General features: G+C 37.2%; 1 protein-coding gene across 5 annotated transcripts in view; it reads right to left on the minus strand.

Annotated features, from left to right (window-relative positions):
* ACAP2 (ArfGAP with coiled-coil, ankyrin repeat and PH domains 2) overlaps positions 1 to 21,564 on the minus strand; it is a 155,627-nt gene that overhangs the window by 95,975 nt on the left and 38,088 nt on the right. For 4 of the 5 annotated variants that reach the window (XM_036243331.1, XM_036243329.1, XM_036243333.1 and 1 more), the window contains exon 2: positions 8,475 to 8,532. In XM_036243331.1, coding sequence (XP_036099224.1) covers positions 8,475 to 8,532 — 58 coding nt within the window. Of the gene's footprint in view, positions 1 to 2,064; positions 2,158 to 8,474; positions 8,533 to 21,564 lie in introns of those variants that run through there. The other variant, XM_036243332.1, reaches the window with a different exon arrangement.

The following is a 21,564-nucleotide window of genomic DNA, read 5'->3' on the forward strand; positions in this document are numbered from 1 at the left end:
GGGAAGAAGAGAGGGGGGAAGAGAGAGAGAGAGAGAGAGAGAGAGAGAGAGAGAAAGAAACATCGATATGAGAGAGACACATCGACTGGCTGCCACCCACATGACCCCAACCAGGGCCGGGGACAAACTGCAACTGAAGTACGTGCCCTTAATGGGAACCAAAGCCAGGACTCTCTGGTCCGCAAGCAGGCACTCTAACAGCTGAGCCAAACCAGCCAGGGCTAGACCACTTTCTTATACCACATACAAAAACAAACTCAAAAAGGATTAAAGACTTAAATGTAAGACCTGAAACCATAAAACTCCTAGAAGAAAAACATAGGCAGTAAACTCTTTGACATCAGTTTTAGCAATATTGTTTTTGGATATGTTTCCTCCAGCAAGGGTAACAAAAGCAAAAATAAGCAAATAGGACTACATCAAACTAATAAGCTTTTGAATAGCGAAGGAAACCATCAACAAAAAACAACCTACTGAATGGGAGAAGATATTCAGCAATGATAAATCCAATAAGGGATTAATATCCACAATACATAAGAATTCATACAACTCAATATCAAAAGAACAATGCAATTAAAATATGGGCAGACAATCTAAATAGATACTTCTCCAAAAAAGATATGCAGATAGCCAACAGATAAATGAAAAGATGTTCAACATCACTAATCATCAGGGAAATGCAAATCAAAACCACATTAGATGTCACCTCACATCTGTCAGAATGGCTATTATCAAAAAGACAACAAATAACAAGTGACAGTGAAGATGTGGAGGAGAAGGAACCCTTGTGCACTGTTGGTGGGATTGTAAATTAGTGCAGCCTCTATGGAAAACAGTATAAAGATTCCTCAAAAGTTTTTAAATAAACTACTTTTAGATATTTGAAGAAAACAAAAACAATAATTGTAAAAGATACAAGCATCCCTATGTTCATCACAACATTGTTTACAAGAGCCAAGATACGGAAGCAACCTAGGTGTCCATAAATAGATGAATGGATAAAGAAGATGTGATACATACATACAATGGAATATTACTCAGCCAGAAAAAAGAATGAAATCTTGCCATATGTGACAACATGAATAAACCTAGAAAGTATTTTATTAAGTGAAATGAGATGAGTTGGAAAGAATAAGACAAATACTGTATGATTTCACTTATAGGTAGAATCTAAAAGAACAAAACAAACTCATAGATACTGAAAACAAACAGCTAGTTACCAAAGAGGAATGGGGTGGAGAGTTGGGCAAAAAAGAGGAATAGAATTAAGAAGTACAAACTTCTAGTTATTGCCCTGGCCGGTTTGGCTCAGCGGTTAGAGCGTCAGCCTGCGGTCCGGAGAGACCCGGGTTCGGTTCCCGCTAAAGGCACGTACCTTGGTTGCAGTTTGTCCCCAGCCCTGGTTGGGTCATGTGGGTGGCAACCACTTGATGTGTCACTTTCACGTCGATGTTTCTCTCTCTCCCTCTCACTCTATCTGAACAAAATATCGAAAAATGTCCTCGGGTGAGGATAAACAAAACAAAACAAACTTCTAGTTATTAAATAAGCCATGTGGATGAAATGTACAGCATTTCATGAGAAGAGTCAATATCTTTTTTTTTTTTTTTTTATCCTCACCTGAGGATATTTTTCCATTTTTTTCACAGATAGAGTGGGAGGGAAAGAGAGGAAGGGAGAGAGAGAGAGAGAAACATCAATGTGAAGGGACACATCGAGTGGCCGCCACCCACACGACCGACCAGGGCCGGGGACAAACTGGAACCGAAGTACGCGCCCTTAGCGGGAACCGAACCCGGGTCTCTCTGGACCGCAGGCCGACACTCTAACCGCTGAGCCAAACTGGCCAGGGCAAGAGTCAATATCTTAACTATGTAGAACAGATGATTACTGTACTTACTGTAATCACTTTGTAAAGCATATAAATGTTGAATCATTAGATTGTGCACCTGAAACTAACATAATATTGTATGTCGTATGTCAACTATAATATAAATAAATAAATAAATCTGCAGGGCTCTGAACTCAGCCAGCTTAGGTTCAAATCCTGCTGCCATACTTAACCATCAAAGTGATCCTGAGTCACCTTCACCTCAACAAGCCTCAAGTTTCTTCTGGATGATTTGGTAACAATGGTACCAAATGAAATAAGGTTACTATAAAAGAATTAAAATAACACACATAAAGATCTTAACACAAGCTGCTACTGGCACATGATAATAACTCAACAAAGATTTGCACTTCCTGGTCAGAGGTAAGGTTTTCTTTTGTTTGGTTTTTAATCAAGAGAAACTTGAACATCTTTATCTACTTAAAATAAAGAGGCAGTAGAGAAAAGAAAGAGAGAGATGGCTAAAGCAAGCCCTGAGGAGTTAGAGTCTGGGACTGCATAAGAAAAGGGATACTTTTACCACTTGAATAAGAGGCAAAACAGAAAAAGATAAGGACAGATTCTGTTCAATTTCTAGATCAGGGGCAAGAAATAAAGGTATTCTCACCAAAAGGAAGGAAGGGTGAAGGTTATCTACCAAGAATAAAGAACAAGTGGCAAGACCTGGAGAAAAAAGTGAAGTATAAGAGCTGCTAAAGGTAAGAAGATAACCTGATTGAGTCTTGGAAAAATTCATTTGCATCAAGAATTCCAGGAATATGAAGCTCCACCAATGGTTTCACCAAATAGTTGTATAACTTCTCCTCTAGGGCTTTTTATAGCCCAGATATGGGGTAAAGAGTATAGATGGTTGGACCAAAACAGTGAGAATTCTATAGAATAGGTGTTATGAAAGGGAAATAAAAGTCTCCAGAAGAGAAATCATGTTGTAATTAGTCTACCTGGCCAGTGTGGCTCAGTGGATTGAGCATCATCCCATGGATAAATAGAGAGGTCCCAGTTTGATTCCCAGTTAGGGCAAATGCCCAGGTTTCAGGCTCAATCCCCAGTAAGAGGTGTGCAGGAGGCAGCCAATCAATGTTTTCTCTCTCATATCGATGTTTCTCTCTCTCTCCCCCTTCCTATCTCTCTAAAAATAAAATCAATAAAAATGTATTTTTTTTAAAAGAGTAGACTGAAAAGTTTCATAGCAGTATTGTTCATCATAACCAAAAAGTAGAAACGACCCAAATGTCCATCACAATCAATGAATGGATAAACAAAATGCAGTGTATTCATACAATGACAAATTTTTCCGCCATAAAAAAGAGATGTTGAAACACATTACAACATGGACAGACAGACCTTAAAAATATTATGCTACATGAAAAAAGTCAGTCACAAAAGGCCAAATATTCTATTACTCAGTTTATATGAAATGTCCAGAGTGGAAAATCCATAGAGACAGAAAGTAGAATAGTGGCTGGCCGAAGAAGGAAACTGGGAGTGACTGCTAACAGGTACAGAATTTCCTTTAGGGGTGATGAAAATGTTCTAGAATGATTGTGATTATGCTTATACAACATTGAGAATATACTAAAAACTACTAAATTGTGCATTTTAAAATAGTGAATTTTACGTTAAGTAAACTTTATCTCAACAATAAAAATCACCAAAAAAGTGTATACTAAAAGGGAAGTGAATTTATTATTTTTTTTAATGTTTTTTATTTGATTTTTAGGGAGAGAGGAATAGAAACATCAATGAGAGAGAAACACTGATTGGCTGCACACCCCCTACTAGAGATCTAGCCCCAACCCAGGCATGTGCCCTGACAAGGACCTCTTGCTGCATGGGTCAACGCTCAACCACTGAGCCAAACCAGCCGGGCAAGGAAAGTGAATTTAAAAGAAATCTGAAATAAGGGAAGTGGATATATTGAAAGACTAGAGGTCTACATGAGCTTGAAGAACAAGCAATAGGAGTAAAGACTGGAACTGGAAGGACTGGAGATTCAAGACAGAAAGTAAGGTTTCAGCATTCCAGATCTCAGAGATTAGAACTTGAGTGGTGAAGCATAGAACATGGCCATGAAAATAGGTATCAATATTAGAATAGAAGTCACTATTACAGGAGTCAGAGAGAACATGAAATTGTCCTGTAGCTGAACCACATATACACTACAGCTACTCAGGAGGAAAGACTGACTTGGTGACAGATACTTTGTCAGCTGTCAAAATCCTTATTAGATGAGTTACAACTGATACAGAATTGAATAATAAAAGCCTACAAAGTGGGAAGATTTTTAACTAAGAGTAAATGTCAAATTAGTCAAAATTATCAAAAGCTAGTAGCCCCAATTCATTCAACAGTTTTCTTACTGAAGTGAAAACTATGTCATAGGCACTTTGCTAGATAATGGAAATACAAATAACTTATTTGCTGACTATTCTTGAGTAAGTAAGATCTTCTCTAAGACTGTTTTTTCATATGCAAATTGAGTATAATATCAACTCTGCAATGTTGTTGTGAAGGACAGAGATAATATAAGTAAAATATAGAACTTGGTACCCTAAGTGCATGAGAAATAAGAGGGTTATTTTCCTTTTAAAGATGGCCTATCTACAAGGAGCTAACAGTCTATGAAACATCATTATCATTAACATTTATTTAGAACTTACTATGTGCCAAGAACTGTGCTAAGCATTTAACATGTATGAACACATTTTATTCTTACACTAACCCTGCAAACTCTTATTTTCCCTATTTTGGAGATGAAGAAACTGAGGCACAGGAAAGCTGAGGAACTTGCCCAAGGCCACACAGCTCAGTAAGTGGTACAATCAGATTCAAATGTAGGCAGCCTTGCTCCAGGCTGTGTGCTCTTAACTACTAGACTATGCTAAAAAACAAAAATTATGCCCTGGCCGGTTTGGCTCAGCGGTTAGAGCATCGGCCTGCAGTCCAGAGAGATCCAGGTTCGGTTCCCGCTAGGGCCTCGGTTGCAGTTTGTCCCTGACCTTGGTTGGTCGTGTGGGTGGCAGCCATTCGATGTGTCCCTTTCACATCGATGTTTCTCTCTCTCTCTTCCTCTCTCTCCCTCCCACTCTACCTGAACAAAAATGGAAAAGTGTCCTCAGATGAGGATTAAAAAAAATTATAATATTACAACAACTTAAATGGAAGTATGTGCAAAAAGCAATGCAATACTAGAAAAAGAACCTAAGTTTGGTAGCAACTGAGCTGTGATTAAAAAAAAAAAAATTCTTTATTGATTTGAGAGAGAGAGAGAGAGGGAGAGGGAGAGAGAAACATCGATGAGAGAGAACTACTGGCCACCTCCTGCATGCCCCCCACTGGGGATCAGGCCCACAGCCTGGGCATGTGCCCTGACTGAGAATTGAACTGGCAACCTCCTGGTGCATGAGTCGATGCTCAACCATTGAGCCACACTGGCCAAGCTGAGCTGTGTTTAAAGGGTATCTGCTACCCGGCCAGTGTGGCTCAGTGGACTGAGTGTCATCCCATGGACTGAGAGGTCCCAGTTTGATTCCCAGTCAGGGCACATGCCCAGATTGTAGGCTCAATCACATGAGAGGCATGTAGGAGGCTGCCAATCAATGTTTCTCTAGTGCATTGATATTTCTCTCTCTCCCTTCCTCTCTCTCTAAAAAAATCAATAAAAACATATTTTAAAAAATATATAAATAAAGGGTATCTGCATAACAAACAGGGAGCAAACATTCCAGTGAGAAGATACAGCAGATACAGAAATTATATCTAGATGGCATTATGGTGCTCTATGATGCCAATGCCCAAATATCTGCCAGAATGGACAAATAATTGGACCCAGTAGAGCAATGCCACTCATGAAGTAACACCAGGAAAAGTGGCATACATTATAAGCAAAAAATATATAAGCTAACTCATCAAGCTAGTTTAACCTGTTGCTGGCATGATTTATGATGATATTACAGGTAAAACTTGTCCTGTACAAAGTTATGAAATCACTAAACTAGTCTTGGGCAACTCCTCCCCTCCACTAGAGTCCTTCAATACCACCACCTTCAATAACAACCATTTCTAGCATCTCTCAAGCTCTCTTCTCTATGCTAACTCCTCATAATTCTAAAGTAAAAATAATAAATTATAGCTTAAGAATTTGGGAGCCCAGCCAGTGTGCTTCAGTGGCTGAGCGTCGACCCATGCACCAAGAGGTTGCCGGTTCAATTCCTGGTCAGGATACATGCCCAGGTTGTGGGCCTGATCCCCAGTGAGGGCATGATGAAGGCAGCCAATTGATGTTCTCTCTCATCGATGTTTCTCTCTCTCTCCCTCCCTCTCATTTCCTCTCTCTGTAAAATCAATAAAGGAAAAAAAATTAAAAAAAAAAAAAGAAAAAGAAATCCAAGAATTTGGGAGAGGTACATTTTTAATAAGGGATTAAGATCTTAAATTAGAAAAATATAAAAATAACTACAGAACTTCTATTTGAATAGAAGATGATATTTTAATAAAAGTCAGTTTCCATGGTGCCCTTAATAGCTCTTTGAGAATAAAATGTCAACACTTTAGTAACTTGTTGTGGACTTGAATCTTTTGGGTTTTAGAATTCTCCCAGTCTCCTAACTCCAACTAAATGATACAAAAAAAAAAAAAAAAAAACCTGCTCATAAAAGCAAAATCATTAACAAAAATGCTGTCTGTGGATTGTTCAGTTACTTTAAATTTTGAAGTTCTTCCCTGCAAAAAATGATTCATATGATTTAGATGCAGTTCTACCCAAAGACAATAGATGCCCTATTATACTACTCTGTGATTCTTTAAAAAAAAACCTCGCCTTCTATGTTCTCTCTCAAATCTACCAGAAAATCAAAACTATATCTTCTGTTGCCTAATATAAGGGTTTAAGAACTATGTTTTGAAGAGTGCTTAAAAATAATAACAACAATAATAATGTCACACATTTAATTTTAAATAAAAAATATAGTTTTGAAAATAATATTCTTACTAAAAATTACAACATTAATTCTTAAAAACCCTTGCCTGGAAGCTTGCTAGTGTTCCTCAGAAAATTTCCAAGTGGCATGTGCTCCCCCAACAGGGACCCAGAAATACAGTGGCGCATTAGAGCACAGAACTAAGAAAAAAACGTATGGATTCTAATCCTGGTTCTGCCTCTTCTAACTGTGACATGAAGCAAGCTCCCCTTTGCTTCCTGGGCTTTGGTATCATCATCTCCAAAACGGGAATAGTACTGCTTGTCCCACCTCCCTCACACAAAAGTGCTTTGAAAACTATAGAGTGCTACACAGAAACAATTTATTACTAAACATTTTCTAAAATTTTTATGTTTTACCTATATAACTTATATAACTAATACTGCTTTATATTTTTTCTATCCTATTTATATTATATACATATATATGTATATTTTAAGATTTCAAAACATTTGAAAACCTTCAGACTAATTAACATATTTTATATCCTTGCTACTCAAAGTGCAGTCCTGGAACAACAGCACAGGTATCACCTGGAATCAGGTTAGAAACAAAGACAGATACTCTAGACTTACTGAATCAGGATTTGTCTATTCACAAGATAAGATTCCCAGGTGATAGGAATCTATGCACAGTAAGGTTTCAGAAACACGGATTTACATACCGATACCATTTATAATAATAATTATATAAATAGAAAATTATTTTCAAAAAAGGTATTTCAAATGTATGCATCTGATTTATCTCCAGAAAATTTTAAGAGATATTTCACTGAATAATGGTTACTTAAGATCAGAAGCCATGTCTCAGTCATTCTCATATTTCTGTCCGATATATAGCAGACAATGTTTCTTGGGTAGAAGCAAAAGAGCCAAGATTATCAATAATTAATGTCAAAGATAGTAATCAATGTACATTTACCATAACAGAGAATATGCCCACTTAATACTAATTATTAATTATATAGTAAGCATTTCTGGCAATAGCTTTTTAAAAATGTAATGAGTTTTTGCAATTTTATTTTATATTTGAACAGTGCCACACCCAAATTTATAAACAGGAATGGTAGGTTATATATAAAATCCATTAAGCATCAAAAAAAAGATTGCTGCAATCTTTCAGATGGAGAAAAAGGAAACAAAATTTACAACAATAATAACTTTAAAGTCAGACAAAAAGCCCTGGCTGGGTTGCTCAGTTGGTTAGAGCACCACCAAACCACCAAAGTTGCAGGTTCGATTCCTGGTCAGGGCACATACAAGAATCAACCAATGAATGCATAAATAAGTGGAACAACAAATCAGTGAAATCAGTGTGTGTGTGTGTGTGTGTGTGTGTGTGTGTGTGTCTTCCTTCTCTCTCTCAAATCAGTAATTTTTTTTTTTTTAAGTCAGACACAATTCAAATTCTTGCTCTGGCACTTAGATTACATTTCAACAAGCTACTTATTGTTTCTAGCCTAAATTTTCTCATGTGTAAAATTGGAATAATAGCACTTACCCTTACAGAGATAAAAGTATTGTCAACCATTACTATTATAGGCATACATTATTATTTATGGAAAACAGAATTAATGTTTTAAAAGTTTAAAAAGTGAAATTTACCTTATCAAGTTTTAGTTCCAATTCTGCCACATCTCCTTCTACTTCTTCCAAAGCAGCCCTAAAAAAATTATATGTAAAATAAGTTATATTATGTGTTTAAATGTATACTTTACTCTTGAAAATTACTCTAAGTAAAAAAATAGATATAAATGGTTAAAAACTATACTTCACATAAAGTAATAATTAACTTAGGATGAAATATAAATATTTCATAATCACGCAATACAACAGATAATATGATTCTTATTCAAGGTAATGAGAGAATACATTAGGCTGATTTACTCAAAGCATTTATATTATTCAAATTAATAACACTAATTAGAACTATTTAACATGTGTTGGGTTTTTTTAATGAGTAAGAAATTTTAGAAGTTGAGCCTTACAGAGATTCAGATTTCTATTCAACAAAACACAAGTAACCAAACAGGAAAGCATCTGTGGCAACCAAAAAGAAAAGCTTTTACTTTTAGAAATAGCTCAGAAAGACATCACCCTTGCTTAATGTTCCATTTATTTCCACTGTACTTTAAAAAAAATTTTTTTTTGTTTAATTTTTTTAGAGAGAGAAGTGGGGGGGGAATAGAAATATGGATGGAGAGAACATGGATTGGCCACCTCCTACATGCCCCCTACTGGGGATTTGGCCCACAACCTAGACATGTACACAGACCAAGAATTGTACCAGAGACCTCCTAGTACATGTAGGAGGCGGCCAATTTTATGGAAAAACACTTTGATGATATATGCAGAAAAAAAAATCTGGAAACATATTTACCAATCTATTAACTACAACTTTGAAGAATGAAGATTAGAGAGCAGGGTGTATAAACAAAGATTTACACTTTTTATTATTTATACTTCTGGATTCTTTAATATTTGCAATAACTACGTATTTTAAAATAAATTTTTAAATTTTTTCTTTATTGATTTTAAAGAGAGAGGAAAGGAGAGGGAGAGAGAGAGAGATAGAAACATCGATGAGAGAGAACATCAACTGGCTGCCTCCTGCATGCCCTTCACTGGAGATTGGGCCCACAACCTGTGCATGTGCCCTAACCTGGTATTGAACTGACGGCCTCTTGGTGCATGGGTCAATGCTCAACCACTGAGCCACACCTGCCCAGCTAAAATAATTTTTAAAGCTAATAAAGAGGGAGAAGAAAAAAGTTTAGACATCACCTTCCTAGGAGGTGGGTCTTCCTGGGAACCTCTTCCCCCACCCACTCAGGATCAATTATACACCCCTCTTGTGCCCCCAAAGCACCTCATGAATATCTCTATAACTGTTCACTTTGCCCTTGGCAATTTAAACACTTAAATTTTTTTGTTGACTCAAGAAAGAAACTCCACGGTTTTTACTGTCAAAAACTCTCTTCATTTATACTTTTAATCTTTATATAATTCATCTTGACTCAAACTTCAATTTCTTTCAAGCAAATCAGTTAAAATGACCAATTAAAGATTTGAATTAGTTATTGGTTTCTACTAAACATATACAGTCACTTGTAGCATAATAACCTTTCTTTCGGTCAACGTCAGACCACATATACAATAGTGGTCCCATAAGATTAAAATGGAGCTAAAAGTTCCAATCACCTAGTGATATCATATCCATTGTAGCCATAGGGTCTTAATGTCGGAGCGAAACCATTACTCATGTGTCTGTGGCAATGCTGGTATCAACAAACCAACTGCACTGCCCATCATATGAAAGTATAGCACATACAATTATGTACAGTACATAATACTTGATAATAAACCACTGTTACTGGTTTACGTATTTACTTTACTATTTTTTCTTCATTTTACAGTGTACTCTTTATTAAAAAGAAGTTTGCTGTAAAACAGTATGTCATGTTACTCCAGCAGTAACCTCATACATCTTGTATTTACCGCATCTCTTGACTGCATCATTTAATTTCATCTTGCGTTGTTTTAAAATTTTAGGGTAGCCTAAGTGCACACTGTTTATAAATTCCACAATACAGGACAATAATGTCCTTGGCCCTCACATTTACTCACCACTTACCCAGAGCAACTTCCAGTACTGTAAGCTCATTCATGATAGGTCTCCTATAGAGGTGTACCACTTTTTATCTTTTATACCAGGTTTTACTATACCCCTTTTATATTTAGATGTTTAGATACCATTATGTTATCACTGCCTACAGTATTCAGAACAGGAAAATGCTATACAGGCTTGTAGCCTAGGAGCAACAGGCAATGCCAAATAACCTAGTGTAGCAAGCTATACCATCTAGGTTTGTGCAAGTGCAGTCTATGATGTTCGCACAATGACAAAATTGCCTAACCACAGTCCTGGCCGGTTTGCTCAGCAGTTAGAGCGTGGGCCTGCAGTCCAGAGAGACCGGGTTCAGTTCCCGCTAAGGTCGCGTACCTTGGTTGCGGTTTGTCCCCGGCCCAGGTTGTGTCATGCGGGTGGCAGCCACTCGATGTGTCCCTTTCACGTCGATGTTTCTTTCTCTCTCTCTCTCTCTCTCTTTTCCTCTCTCTCCCTCCCACTCTATCCAAACAAAAAATGGGAAAATGTCCTCGGGTGAGAATAAAAAAAAAAGAAAAGAAAGCCCTTTTACAATTTATTAAAAAGTTAAATAGCCCTGGCCGGTTTGGCTCAACAGTTAGAGCACTGGCCTGCAGAACAATAGGTCATGGGTTTGATTCTGGTCAAGGGCACAAACCTCAGTTGCTGTTCATCCCCAGCCTTGGCCGGGGTCATGTGGGAGGCAACCGGTCGATGTGTCCCTCTCACATGGATGTTTCTCTCTCTCCCTCTCTCCCACTCTATCTGAAGATAAATAGAAAAATATCCTCAGGTGAGGATTAAAAAAAAAAGTTAAACATAGGTTACCACAGGGTCCAACACTTGCACTCCTAGGTATCTACGCAAATAAGTTGAACATTTATGTTCACACCAATACCTGCACCTGAATGTTTGTACCAGCTTTATTCATAATTGCCACAACTTGGAAACAACCAAAATGTGCTCAGTAGATGAATGTGGTATACCCACACAATGGAATAGTTTTCATCAATGAAAAGAAATGACCTATTAAGCCACACAATGAAATGACTAAATCTCAAATATATACTGCTAAGTAAAAAAAGCCAATCTGAAATTCTATATACTTTATATTCCAACTATATGACAGTTTGGAAACTGTAAGGACAATAAAAAGATCAGTGGTTGCCAGGGATTCATGGGAAGGGACAGAGGAATGAATATGAGGAACTTAGGGGATTTTTTAGGGCAATGAAACTATTATTCTGTATGTTACTTCACTGGTGGGTACATGTCATTCATTTGTTAAAACCTATCTATAGACTGTACCCATAGGTTCACAAATGTGAGCCCTAATATAAACTATGGACTTTAGTTAATAATACTGTATCAATATTAGTTCATCAATTTTAAGAAATGTATCACACTAATGCAAGATGTTAATAATAGGGGAAATCGTGAATCAGTGGTTGCTAGCTAGGGATTCAGAGAAATAAGAAGAGAAATAAGTAGGTAGAATATAGGATTTTTAGGGAGTGACATTATTCTGTATGATATTGTAATGGTAGTAATTTAACATTATACATTTGTTAAAGTCTGTATAACTATACAACACAAAGAGTGAATCCTAAAGTAAAATACGGATATTAATAAATAATAATATATCAATATTGGCCCATCAGTAGTAGCAAATATACCACATTAATGCAAAATGTTAACTGGGAAAACTGAGAGTGAGTATATGGGAACTCAATACTTTCTGTACAATTTTACTCTAAACCTAAAATTGTTCTATAAAATTTTTTAATAAGCTCTTTATAATCATATATTCAAAGAATCTAAAAGTTTATATTGGACGTCTTAAAAATTTAACCTTCTCTAAAAAAATCCGTCCTTGGTCATCTAAGATGTATGTGATAACTTGTAGCAACAGGTAAGTACCTAGTGTCTAAGGCAGCCTGGCTAATTGCTGAATATTCATTATTGCTTTTTTTTCTTTAAGTATATGAGAAAGAGCATAATCTCAGTTCAAACTGTGCTTCAAAACTCACTTATCTGCCCTGGCCATTTTGGTTCAGCGGCTAGAGCATCGGCCTGTGGACCAGAAAGTCACGGGTTCAATTCTGGTGAAAGAGCCCATACCTCAATTGCAGTTAGTCCCTGGCCCTAGTCGGATCATGCAGGAGGCAACCAGTCGATGTGTCCCTCTCACTTCAATGTTTCCCTCTCTCTCCCTCACTCTATTTGAACATAAATGTAAAAATATTCTCAGATGAGGGGGGAAAAAAACAAAACTCATTTATCTAAGCCTAAGGTATTTTATCTAAGTTTTTTCATCTGTAAAATTAGTAAATAAATACCTACTTAAAATAGCCCAGCTGGTGTGGCTCAGTGGATTGAGCATCGTCCCATGGATAGAGAGGTCCCGGTTTGATTCCTGGTCATGCCCAGGTTTTGGGAATGATCCCTAGGAGGGGACATGCAGGAGGATGCCGATTGATGTTTCTCTCTCACATCAATGTTTCTATCACTCTCCCTTCCTCTCTCTCTAAAAAATCAATAAAAACATATTTTAAAAAAATAAAAATAAAATAAAACAGTTGTAAAGGTTAAATGAAGGACTGGCTATATCATTGACTACAGTATATATATAATGATACAATATATGTAAAGAACTTCTTTCTCTCCTTTCTCTCATCCCTGTATTCTGCAGAATTTTGCCTCCCTATTACTTAATATTCATTAATGCAAGAAAACCATTCTGAAAAATATGTTCATGAAATAAAAACAATCCACACATTAGCCTTCAAAATATTAGATTACAGATACTATTTATTGCGCATATAACTTTCGTAAGTGTCCAAAGCATTAAAGAGGATATTATATACACCCTACCCTCCATAGCTTAAAATTAAATTCAAAATTTTAAATTAAAAGTAATTAAAAATTATTAAAGTTTAAAAGTTACACACATTGACAATGAAAGAAAACATATGCTCAACTAGCAAAATAGGCAAAACATGAAATAATGTTAAAAGGGGAAAACACATAAGGCAGTCAGCAAAGTCTCAAAGGATTATTATGAGCAAGGGTCAGCAAACTACAGCATGTCAGACAAGACTGGCCCATAACCTGTTTTTGTACAGCCCACGAGCTAAAAATGGTTTTTATAGTTTTAAATGGTTGAAAAAGCAAAAAAAGAATAATATTTATGACACATGAAAATTATATTAAATTCACATTTCAGCATCCATAAATAAAATTTTTAGAAACATAGCCAAGTTCACTCATTAACATATTGTCCAGGGCAGCTTTCATGTTATTACGGCAGAGTTGGGTGATTGGAAGAAAGACCATATGGCCCACAAACCCCAAAATATTTACTATTATTTGGCCCAATACAAAAAAAGTTTACTAATTCTTTACTATGAATATCAACATGAATGGAAATCCTTTCTCATATAAGAAATACATACAAAAAAATAATTTCTAGGACTTAGCTCTGGTTAACTGTTCCTTAAGCAGCTGAATAAGCCCAGAATTCAGGAAATGAGTCACTTTATTTTTAATAATAACATTTTCATTTTTTATCTTTTTATGCATCACAGTGTTTTATGACCAACTCAGATCATAAGCTTTTATGATCAACTTAGAAACTTATCAATATAAAAACTATATTTGAAAGAAATAGGGAGTTAATAAATAATTATTCTACACATCCATTTGAGATCCTTAAAAAAAACTTTCACTTCAACCTTGGGGAGGGGGGCAGGAAGAGATAAACCAAAGAACTTATATGCATATATGCATAATCAATGGACACAGACAACAGTGCAGTGAAGGGGTGGGGGGAGCAGAGAGCAGGGTGTCAATGAGGGGGAAAAGGAGGGATATTTGTAATACTTTCAACAATACAGATAAATTTAAAAATAAAAAAAGAAGGTGGTGGAAGAAGATATGGCCTAACTATTATGATGGAATCAATAAATCAACAATGACAAATGACTGGTTAACAGTCCCTTCCAGTTTTCATAGTAGAGGATGCAAAGCTAGAATAAAGGCATTAATCATCTACAGAGGAATATGGTCACTTTAATGAGGAAAAAGGAGGGTTAGGGGAAAAAAAACTGCAAACTTACAGACTACATAATATTGCCTTCAACTGGGCCCAGAAAAATAAATGCTGGGGAAGAACGTATTTCCATCTTGGCATCACAACAAACTCAGGCAAGTCTACTTCAAAAATAGTTTTTAAGCTGACTTTCTACAAAGTCAGTCCATTCCCAAAAATTTCTGTCACTGTAGTAGGTTTTGAAATGACAGAAAAATAGTTTCCATCACTGTTTAAAAAATTAAAATAAATTTTCAACTAAAGCAGTTAAACTGCAATGCGTATCATACTGGAGGGCTGTCATGGGCAATACCTTTAAGAAGAAGAGAGCACTATAAAGTTCATGGGGGAAATGAGATTTCTATGAGAAAAGAACACTGACTGATAATGCTGTCAGTATGACCAAATATTTCAAATTATATGGAACTATCAGCAGACTCACAATAAAGAAAGCAGCAAGATGGCAGGGACATCTAGGATGAGGTCCTAACAAAACTGTCAAAAATTATAACCAGAGACCTGTCATATTCCCTTTTTTATGGCTGTTCTCCATTACTTACTAACTGGAAATGGTATTTAAGGCTCAAGATATACTGCAAATCAGAGCAGTGGCCCTGGTGTGTTCAAACAGTGAGGAAGCCAGTATGGCTGAAACAAAAAAAGCAAAGGTAAGAGGTGTGGGAGAGGAAGTGAGACAAGGAATGAATTATCACAATTAAGAGCCTTGAAGTCCGATAGTAAAGATTCTAAGTGAAACATGGGACCATCAAAGGGTCTGAGGCAGGGAAGAGACACACGTGAATCACTCTGGCTGCCGTGTAAGATTTTAGGAAAATAAAAGAGGAAATAAAGAGACCAGTTAGAATGCTAGAGATCCCAGTTAGCAGATGATAGTAGCTAAAGCTAAATACCAGTCAATGTTAAGAAATGTTCAGATTCTGGATATATTTTGAAAGTAGAGCCAAAAGGATTTTCTCATGTACTGTATGTGGTGTGTTAGTGTATGCACAGGGATACCAGTGAGAAGGTAGACATGTAATTCAAAGATTTTGGCTGGAGCAGCCAAAAGGATAAAGTTGCAACCAACCGAGATAGAGAAGACTATGGGCAGAACAGGTTTGGGGAGAAAAGACCCCAAATTCTGTTTGGGACCTGACTCTGAAATCTTTATTAGATATATATGTAAGTAGCGACATCATATAGGTGGATAAATATAAGAGTCTGAGTTGGGGGTGTAAGTTTACTAATCATGGGAATTCAGATAGTATTTACAGTCACAAGACTGGACATTACCCAAAATTAGTGAAGACAGAAAAGAGGATTAAAGACTAAAGTCTCGGACACCAATATAAATGTCACGAAGAACAAGGGGAAATAGCAAAAGAAACTGAGAAGGAGCAACTAAGAAGATAAGAGAAAAATCAAGAGGGTAGTGTAGAAAGGAAATGAAAAAAGTGTATCAAAGAAGGAGCTACCAACTATGTCAAAAGCTACTAAGAGATCAAATAAGAGCCCGGCCTGTGTGACTCAGTGTTGAGCATCAACCCATGCACCAAGAGGTCACTGGTTCGATTCCTGGTCAGGGCACATGCCCAGGTTGTGGGCCCAATGCCCAATAGGGGCCTGCAGGAGGCAGCCAATCAATGTTTCTATTTCTCTCTCTCTCTCTAAAAAAAAAGATAAGGGCTGAGAAGAAACATCAATTTTAAGACAAGTCAAAATGGTTGAAAAACAAGTTTTTAAATGTGACAAAATGGGTCTGGCCTGATACTTTGGTGAACCAAGAGTGTGCTCCTATAGAAGAGATTAATTTAATATTTTAAAATAGAAGTTTGGAAAATTTTCCAGAAATATAAGACACATGAAACTAAAATATAAAAAGAATTTCCCAACTAAAAACTATGAGAATGCATATTAACAATCAACAAGAAGACAAATAGCTAGGTCCCCCTACCTCCACCCCCTTCTCCTTCTCCATTCTCAATCCCTTCCTGGAAGCTTAAACTAATTAATTAGAAGAAAAAGAAACCTTCATATTCTTTCTCAGGAAGTCTGGGGCAAAAGTCCTATTGCCACTTTTAATATCAAACACACTAACTTCTACAAATACAAGGACTGCTAATCTAGCTCAAATTCTCCATGAGACAAAGTACAGAAGATCAAGATCTGTGCTTTCTTGGTTTTCTATAAAATTAGGATTCATTACAGTACAACTCTATGATTCATTTTGTATGGCTACAGTTACTGTTACCCTTTGCTGATAAATTCTCAAAATTAAAAGCAACACATATACACAACACTAATCACTTCAAAATAATTTCATTAACTGTTTAAGGATGAATTTTAATTCTGTTCCACAAATTTATCTATCATGTTTTTCAGTAGTAAACAAAACTGTCTTGAAAACTAGGTTATCTTTGTTTGAATAATCTAGCTACAGTAACCTTAATGCAATCATATTAACTATATTGCTGAGAAGCTAAGAATCTTTGTAGTTCTAACTTTATTTTCCATCAGCAAGTCTTCATCCTCCTCTTAACCATCCTATACTCTAAAGGAAACTGTGCAACTTAAGAGACTATACAAATTCGATAATACGTATATTTAAACTGGACATTTATTCATTGGTCACAAAGGTGGTGACTGGAAAAGAGGTTGGAGGGTGGTAGGAGGCTGGAAGAAGGAAAATCTCTGAATCTATTCTGGTCAAGCACTACTGAAGCAAGAGACAGATCTGGGGGTCCACCAAAGGTATTACCTGAAAAGTATCTTAAAACTGGGTCTTGATGATGGTAAAGGATTATACCACATACTACACAGACCTACTGATCAACCATTTAAAAACCTATGCTTGGTGCCCTGGCCAGGTGTCTAAATTGGTTGGAATGTCATCCCATACACCAAAAAGTTTTGAGTTCAATTCTAGTCAGAACACATACCTAGGTTGCAGGTTCGATCCTCGGTTAGGGTGCATACAGGAGACAATCAATTAATGTTTCTCTTTCTCTCTCTCTCCCTCTCTCTCTCTAAAAATCAATGAAACCATATCCTTGGGTGAGGATTAAAAAAAATAAAAATAGCTTTTTTCTTTTTTTTATTATTAGTTTTTTCATCCTCACCTGAGGACATGTTTGCATTCATCTTCAGATAGAGTGGGAGGGAGAGAGGGAGGAAGAGAGAGAGAGAGAAACACCGATGTGAGAGAGACACATCGACTGGTTGCCACCCACATAACCCCAACCAGGGCCAAACACAAACTACAACAGAGGTATGTGCCCTTAGCGGAAACCAAACCGGCGTCTCTCTGGACCATGGGCTGACGCTACAACCACTGAGCCAAACCAGCCAGGGCAAAAAAAATAGCTTTTTTTAAAAAAATAAGGTATGTATACATATACATACAAGATGCTAAGTATATTTTAAGAAGTAGTAAATTTTAAAAGTCTCAAGTCACAGAAGGTGAAGTTTTATGGTGGAAAAAAAATAAGAACCATAAAAAGGTAAAGACAAACCACAAGTTGGGAGGAGAGATTTTCATTGACAAAGAATCAGTAGATCTGTACAAAAATTCCACAAATCAAAATGAAAAAGACAAACAGGCCAATAAAAAATGGGGGGGGGGGGATATAAATAGACAACTTATAGAAGAGGAAACATGAATGGACCGGACCAATAACATGAAAAGATGCTCAACCTCACTAGCAATTAAGGAACGATTTTAAAATCATAAGAAATACCATTTCACACCTATTAGATTGGCAAAAATTGCAAAGTCTGACAATACCAAATGTAGATGATATAAAACACAGGAGAGAATATAAAACATAGTCTCATACATAGCTAGAGGAAGTGTATGTTTATATAACCCCCTTATAAAGCAATTTGGCAATATCTGGTAAACTGAAAATGTACATACCCTTCCACCTGGTAGTTCTACTCCCTAGCTCTCACACATGTGCAGACATGCACAGCAATTTCATAATAACACTATGAATGTAATAGCATTGATAAAAATAGGAAACAACATAAATGTCTATCCACAGAAGAGCTAAGTATCACAAAGTATTTCCTTACAAAGGATTTCCAAACACCATGAAAAACTAAAATAACATGCATCATTTAGGTTGAATCTCACTATTATAACACCAGAAGTAAAACATGTCCAATAAAACACTTCCAGATAGACTGTTATTTGGCAAGCAGCTCTTTCAGCATAAGCTTAATATGTATCTGTCATAAATATAAAAGGAAATTATCCCAACTTATAAATTTGAAATAAATATCAAGACCTCAAATCTGTATCTCCAGCTCACATCGCTCTCAGCTGCAGAATGCCCACTGAAAATGTCTCCCTGAATGGACCATGCATAATTCAAAAACTGGGCATTATCTTCACCAAATCCACTCTTCTCCACTCAATGAGTAATAACACTATTCACACAACAGTTTATCAAGATAAATCTGGACAGTATCCTGGCTCCTTCTTCCATGGTCTAAAGGTCTCTCCTGTTCCAATGAAATAAATTACAACAACACAGTGCAATCAAAAAGTTCTTTGCCCGGCCAGTGTGGCTCAGTGGTAGAGTGTTGGTTTGATTCCCGGTCAGGGCACATCCCCAAGGTTGTGGGCCTGATCCCCAGTTGGGGGCATGCAGGAGGTGGCCAGTCAATGTTCTCTCTCATAGATGTTTCTCTCTCTCTCTCTCTACCTCTCCCTTCCGCTCTAAAAACCAATGAAGAAATAAAAAAGTTCTTTGACAAACAAAAATATGACCAAGATAGATCAACCTCCTACTTAACATTTTGAGACAGCTGTGTTACCCTAACATTCCAAAGATTTGTTATGGCAGATGCAAAAGACAATAGATAGGCTCAGTTAAGGTAGGATTGACTTTTGTCAGGGAAGTTCTAGCCTAGGACATGACTACCTGCCATAAACTGTTTTTAGTTAAAAAGTTTTAATTTCAGACTATTTTTTGTGGTTACTTTAGGTCTCTGAGTTTGCAAGGTTGCCCCACAGGCCTTCCCTGAGCTTGTTAGGTTAGCATGTAGCCCGTTTTCAACCACAGCTCTCTATTATGCTCAGGTTAAAATCTTTAATGTGACTCAAAAGGCCCAGGCCCATGATTTGGCCATTATTAACACCTTTATCCTCACCATTCTACATGCTCACCTACATCTAGGTCCTTTGCACATGCAGTTCTCTGCCAGAAGCCCTTCTCCTCTTAAACTCTTCACCTTGGTAATTCCCAATTTTCCCTTTACTGTCAACTTAAACATTCTTTACCATGGGAAGCCTTACTTGCCCAGGCCAACACAGAGATTTTCTTACTTGCTCCCAGAATTTACTTCAATTGTACCACTTAACAAGCTATAACTTAAGTGTCCATTTGCTCAATGAGTGCGGGGGACTGAGTCTTGTTCACCAACAAAGCTCCAAAACCTAATTCATAGGTTTTTCTGTGGTTTCTTAAAATATTTTTTCTTTATTGATTTTAGAGAGAGAGGAAGGGAGAGGGAGAGATAGAAACATCAATGAGAGAGAACATCAACTGGCCGCCTCCTGCATGCCCCCTGACTAGGAACAGAATCGGTGACCTCTTGGTGAATGGGTCAACACTCAACCAGTGAGCCACACTGGTCAGGCCCTAATTCAAAGTTAACAAATTATACTTTCTTTAAAAAGCAAGAAACTGCAATTCTTTCAATCTGCAATTAATTTGCTCTTGGGTGGCCTGAAACCCATTATGAACACTGTTATTTTTAATAATTGCTCAACAATCAAAAGAGATAAACAGGACATCCAGATAAGAATATTAATTCTTATAAAAGTGTTTTGTGCCCTGGCCAGTTTGGCTCAGTGGTTGGAGCGTCAGGCTGCAGACCAGAGTCGCGGCTTTGATTCTGGTCAAGAGCACGTACCACGGTTGCGGCTCGGTCACCAGCTCTGGTTGGGGTAGTTCAGGAGGTCGCCAGTCGATGTGTCTTTCTCATGTTGATGTTTCTCTCTCCTCACTCCCCGCCCCACTCTATCTTAAGATAAATAGAAAAATATCCTTGGGTGAGGATTAAAAATAATAATAAAAATAAAGGTGGAGGTGGGAAGGACTTTGATCTAAAGAAGAGATGGAAATTGGGGGAAAAGGGATTTCTTTAGAGAGAGTTGTCAATAAGACTCTTAAATCAAAGAGGGATGAACTGGTGCTTTAACCTCACCTCTAGCCTAGTAAGGGGGCTTCAAGGATATCACTCTGAAAGCTTTATATCTGTCTTTTGGAGATGAGGTACTCTGTGGAATGGCTATCTGATTTCTACCTGAGAAATCTGAAGACTAGCATTTGATTGAAGTGATCCACGACAGCAGAACAGAAGACTACAATTACAAAGTAGCTGCACTGTCACTGATAGCTGGCCAAGGTGTTTACCATTTAAAATATGTGAGCCATTTGAGCACTGTCTTGGGCTTGTTTTATTTTTATTTATTTATTTTTTAATCCTCACCGGAGGATATTTTTCCATCCACCTTCAGATAGAGTGGGAAAGAGAGAGAGAAACATCGACATGAGAGGGACAAACTGACGGGTTGCCTCCCACACATCTCTGAACTGCAACCGAGGTATGTGCCCTTGACCAGAATGAAACCCATGACTCTGGTCCACGGGCCAACGCTCCAACCACTGATCTAAACCAGCCAGGGCTGTCTTGGGCTTTAGATCATGGAATGAGGTGACTTCTGCAGAAAGAGGCTGGAAGTACACTACTGGATGTCAAGGGACCGACAGAAATACTATAAAAACCACCAGCCTGCCCAATAAGAAGCAACAAGAAGCTAGGCAAATTCCTTGGCAAGTGGAATAGGGAAACTGAGATAGCTGAACACACTGGACAAGCAATTTACAGTCAGATACAGGAGGTCACTAGGGCAGAAAGCCCGGGGTGCCTAGCCACAGGCAAAACTG

This window comes from Molossus molossus, unplaced genomic scaffold (genome assembly GCF_014108415.1).
Source record: "Molossus molossus isolate mMolMol1 unplaced genomic scaffold, mMolMol1.p scaffold_m16_p_5, whole genome shotgun sequence".
NCBI classification, from domain to species: Eukaryota; Metazoa; Chordata; class Mammalia; order Chiroptera; family Molossidae; genus Molossus; species Molossus molossus.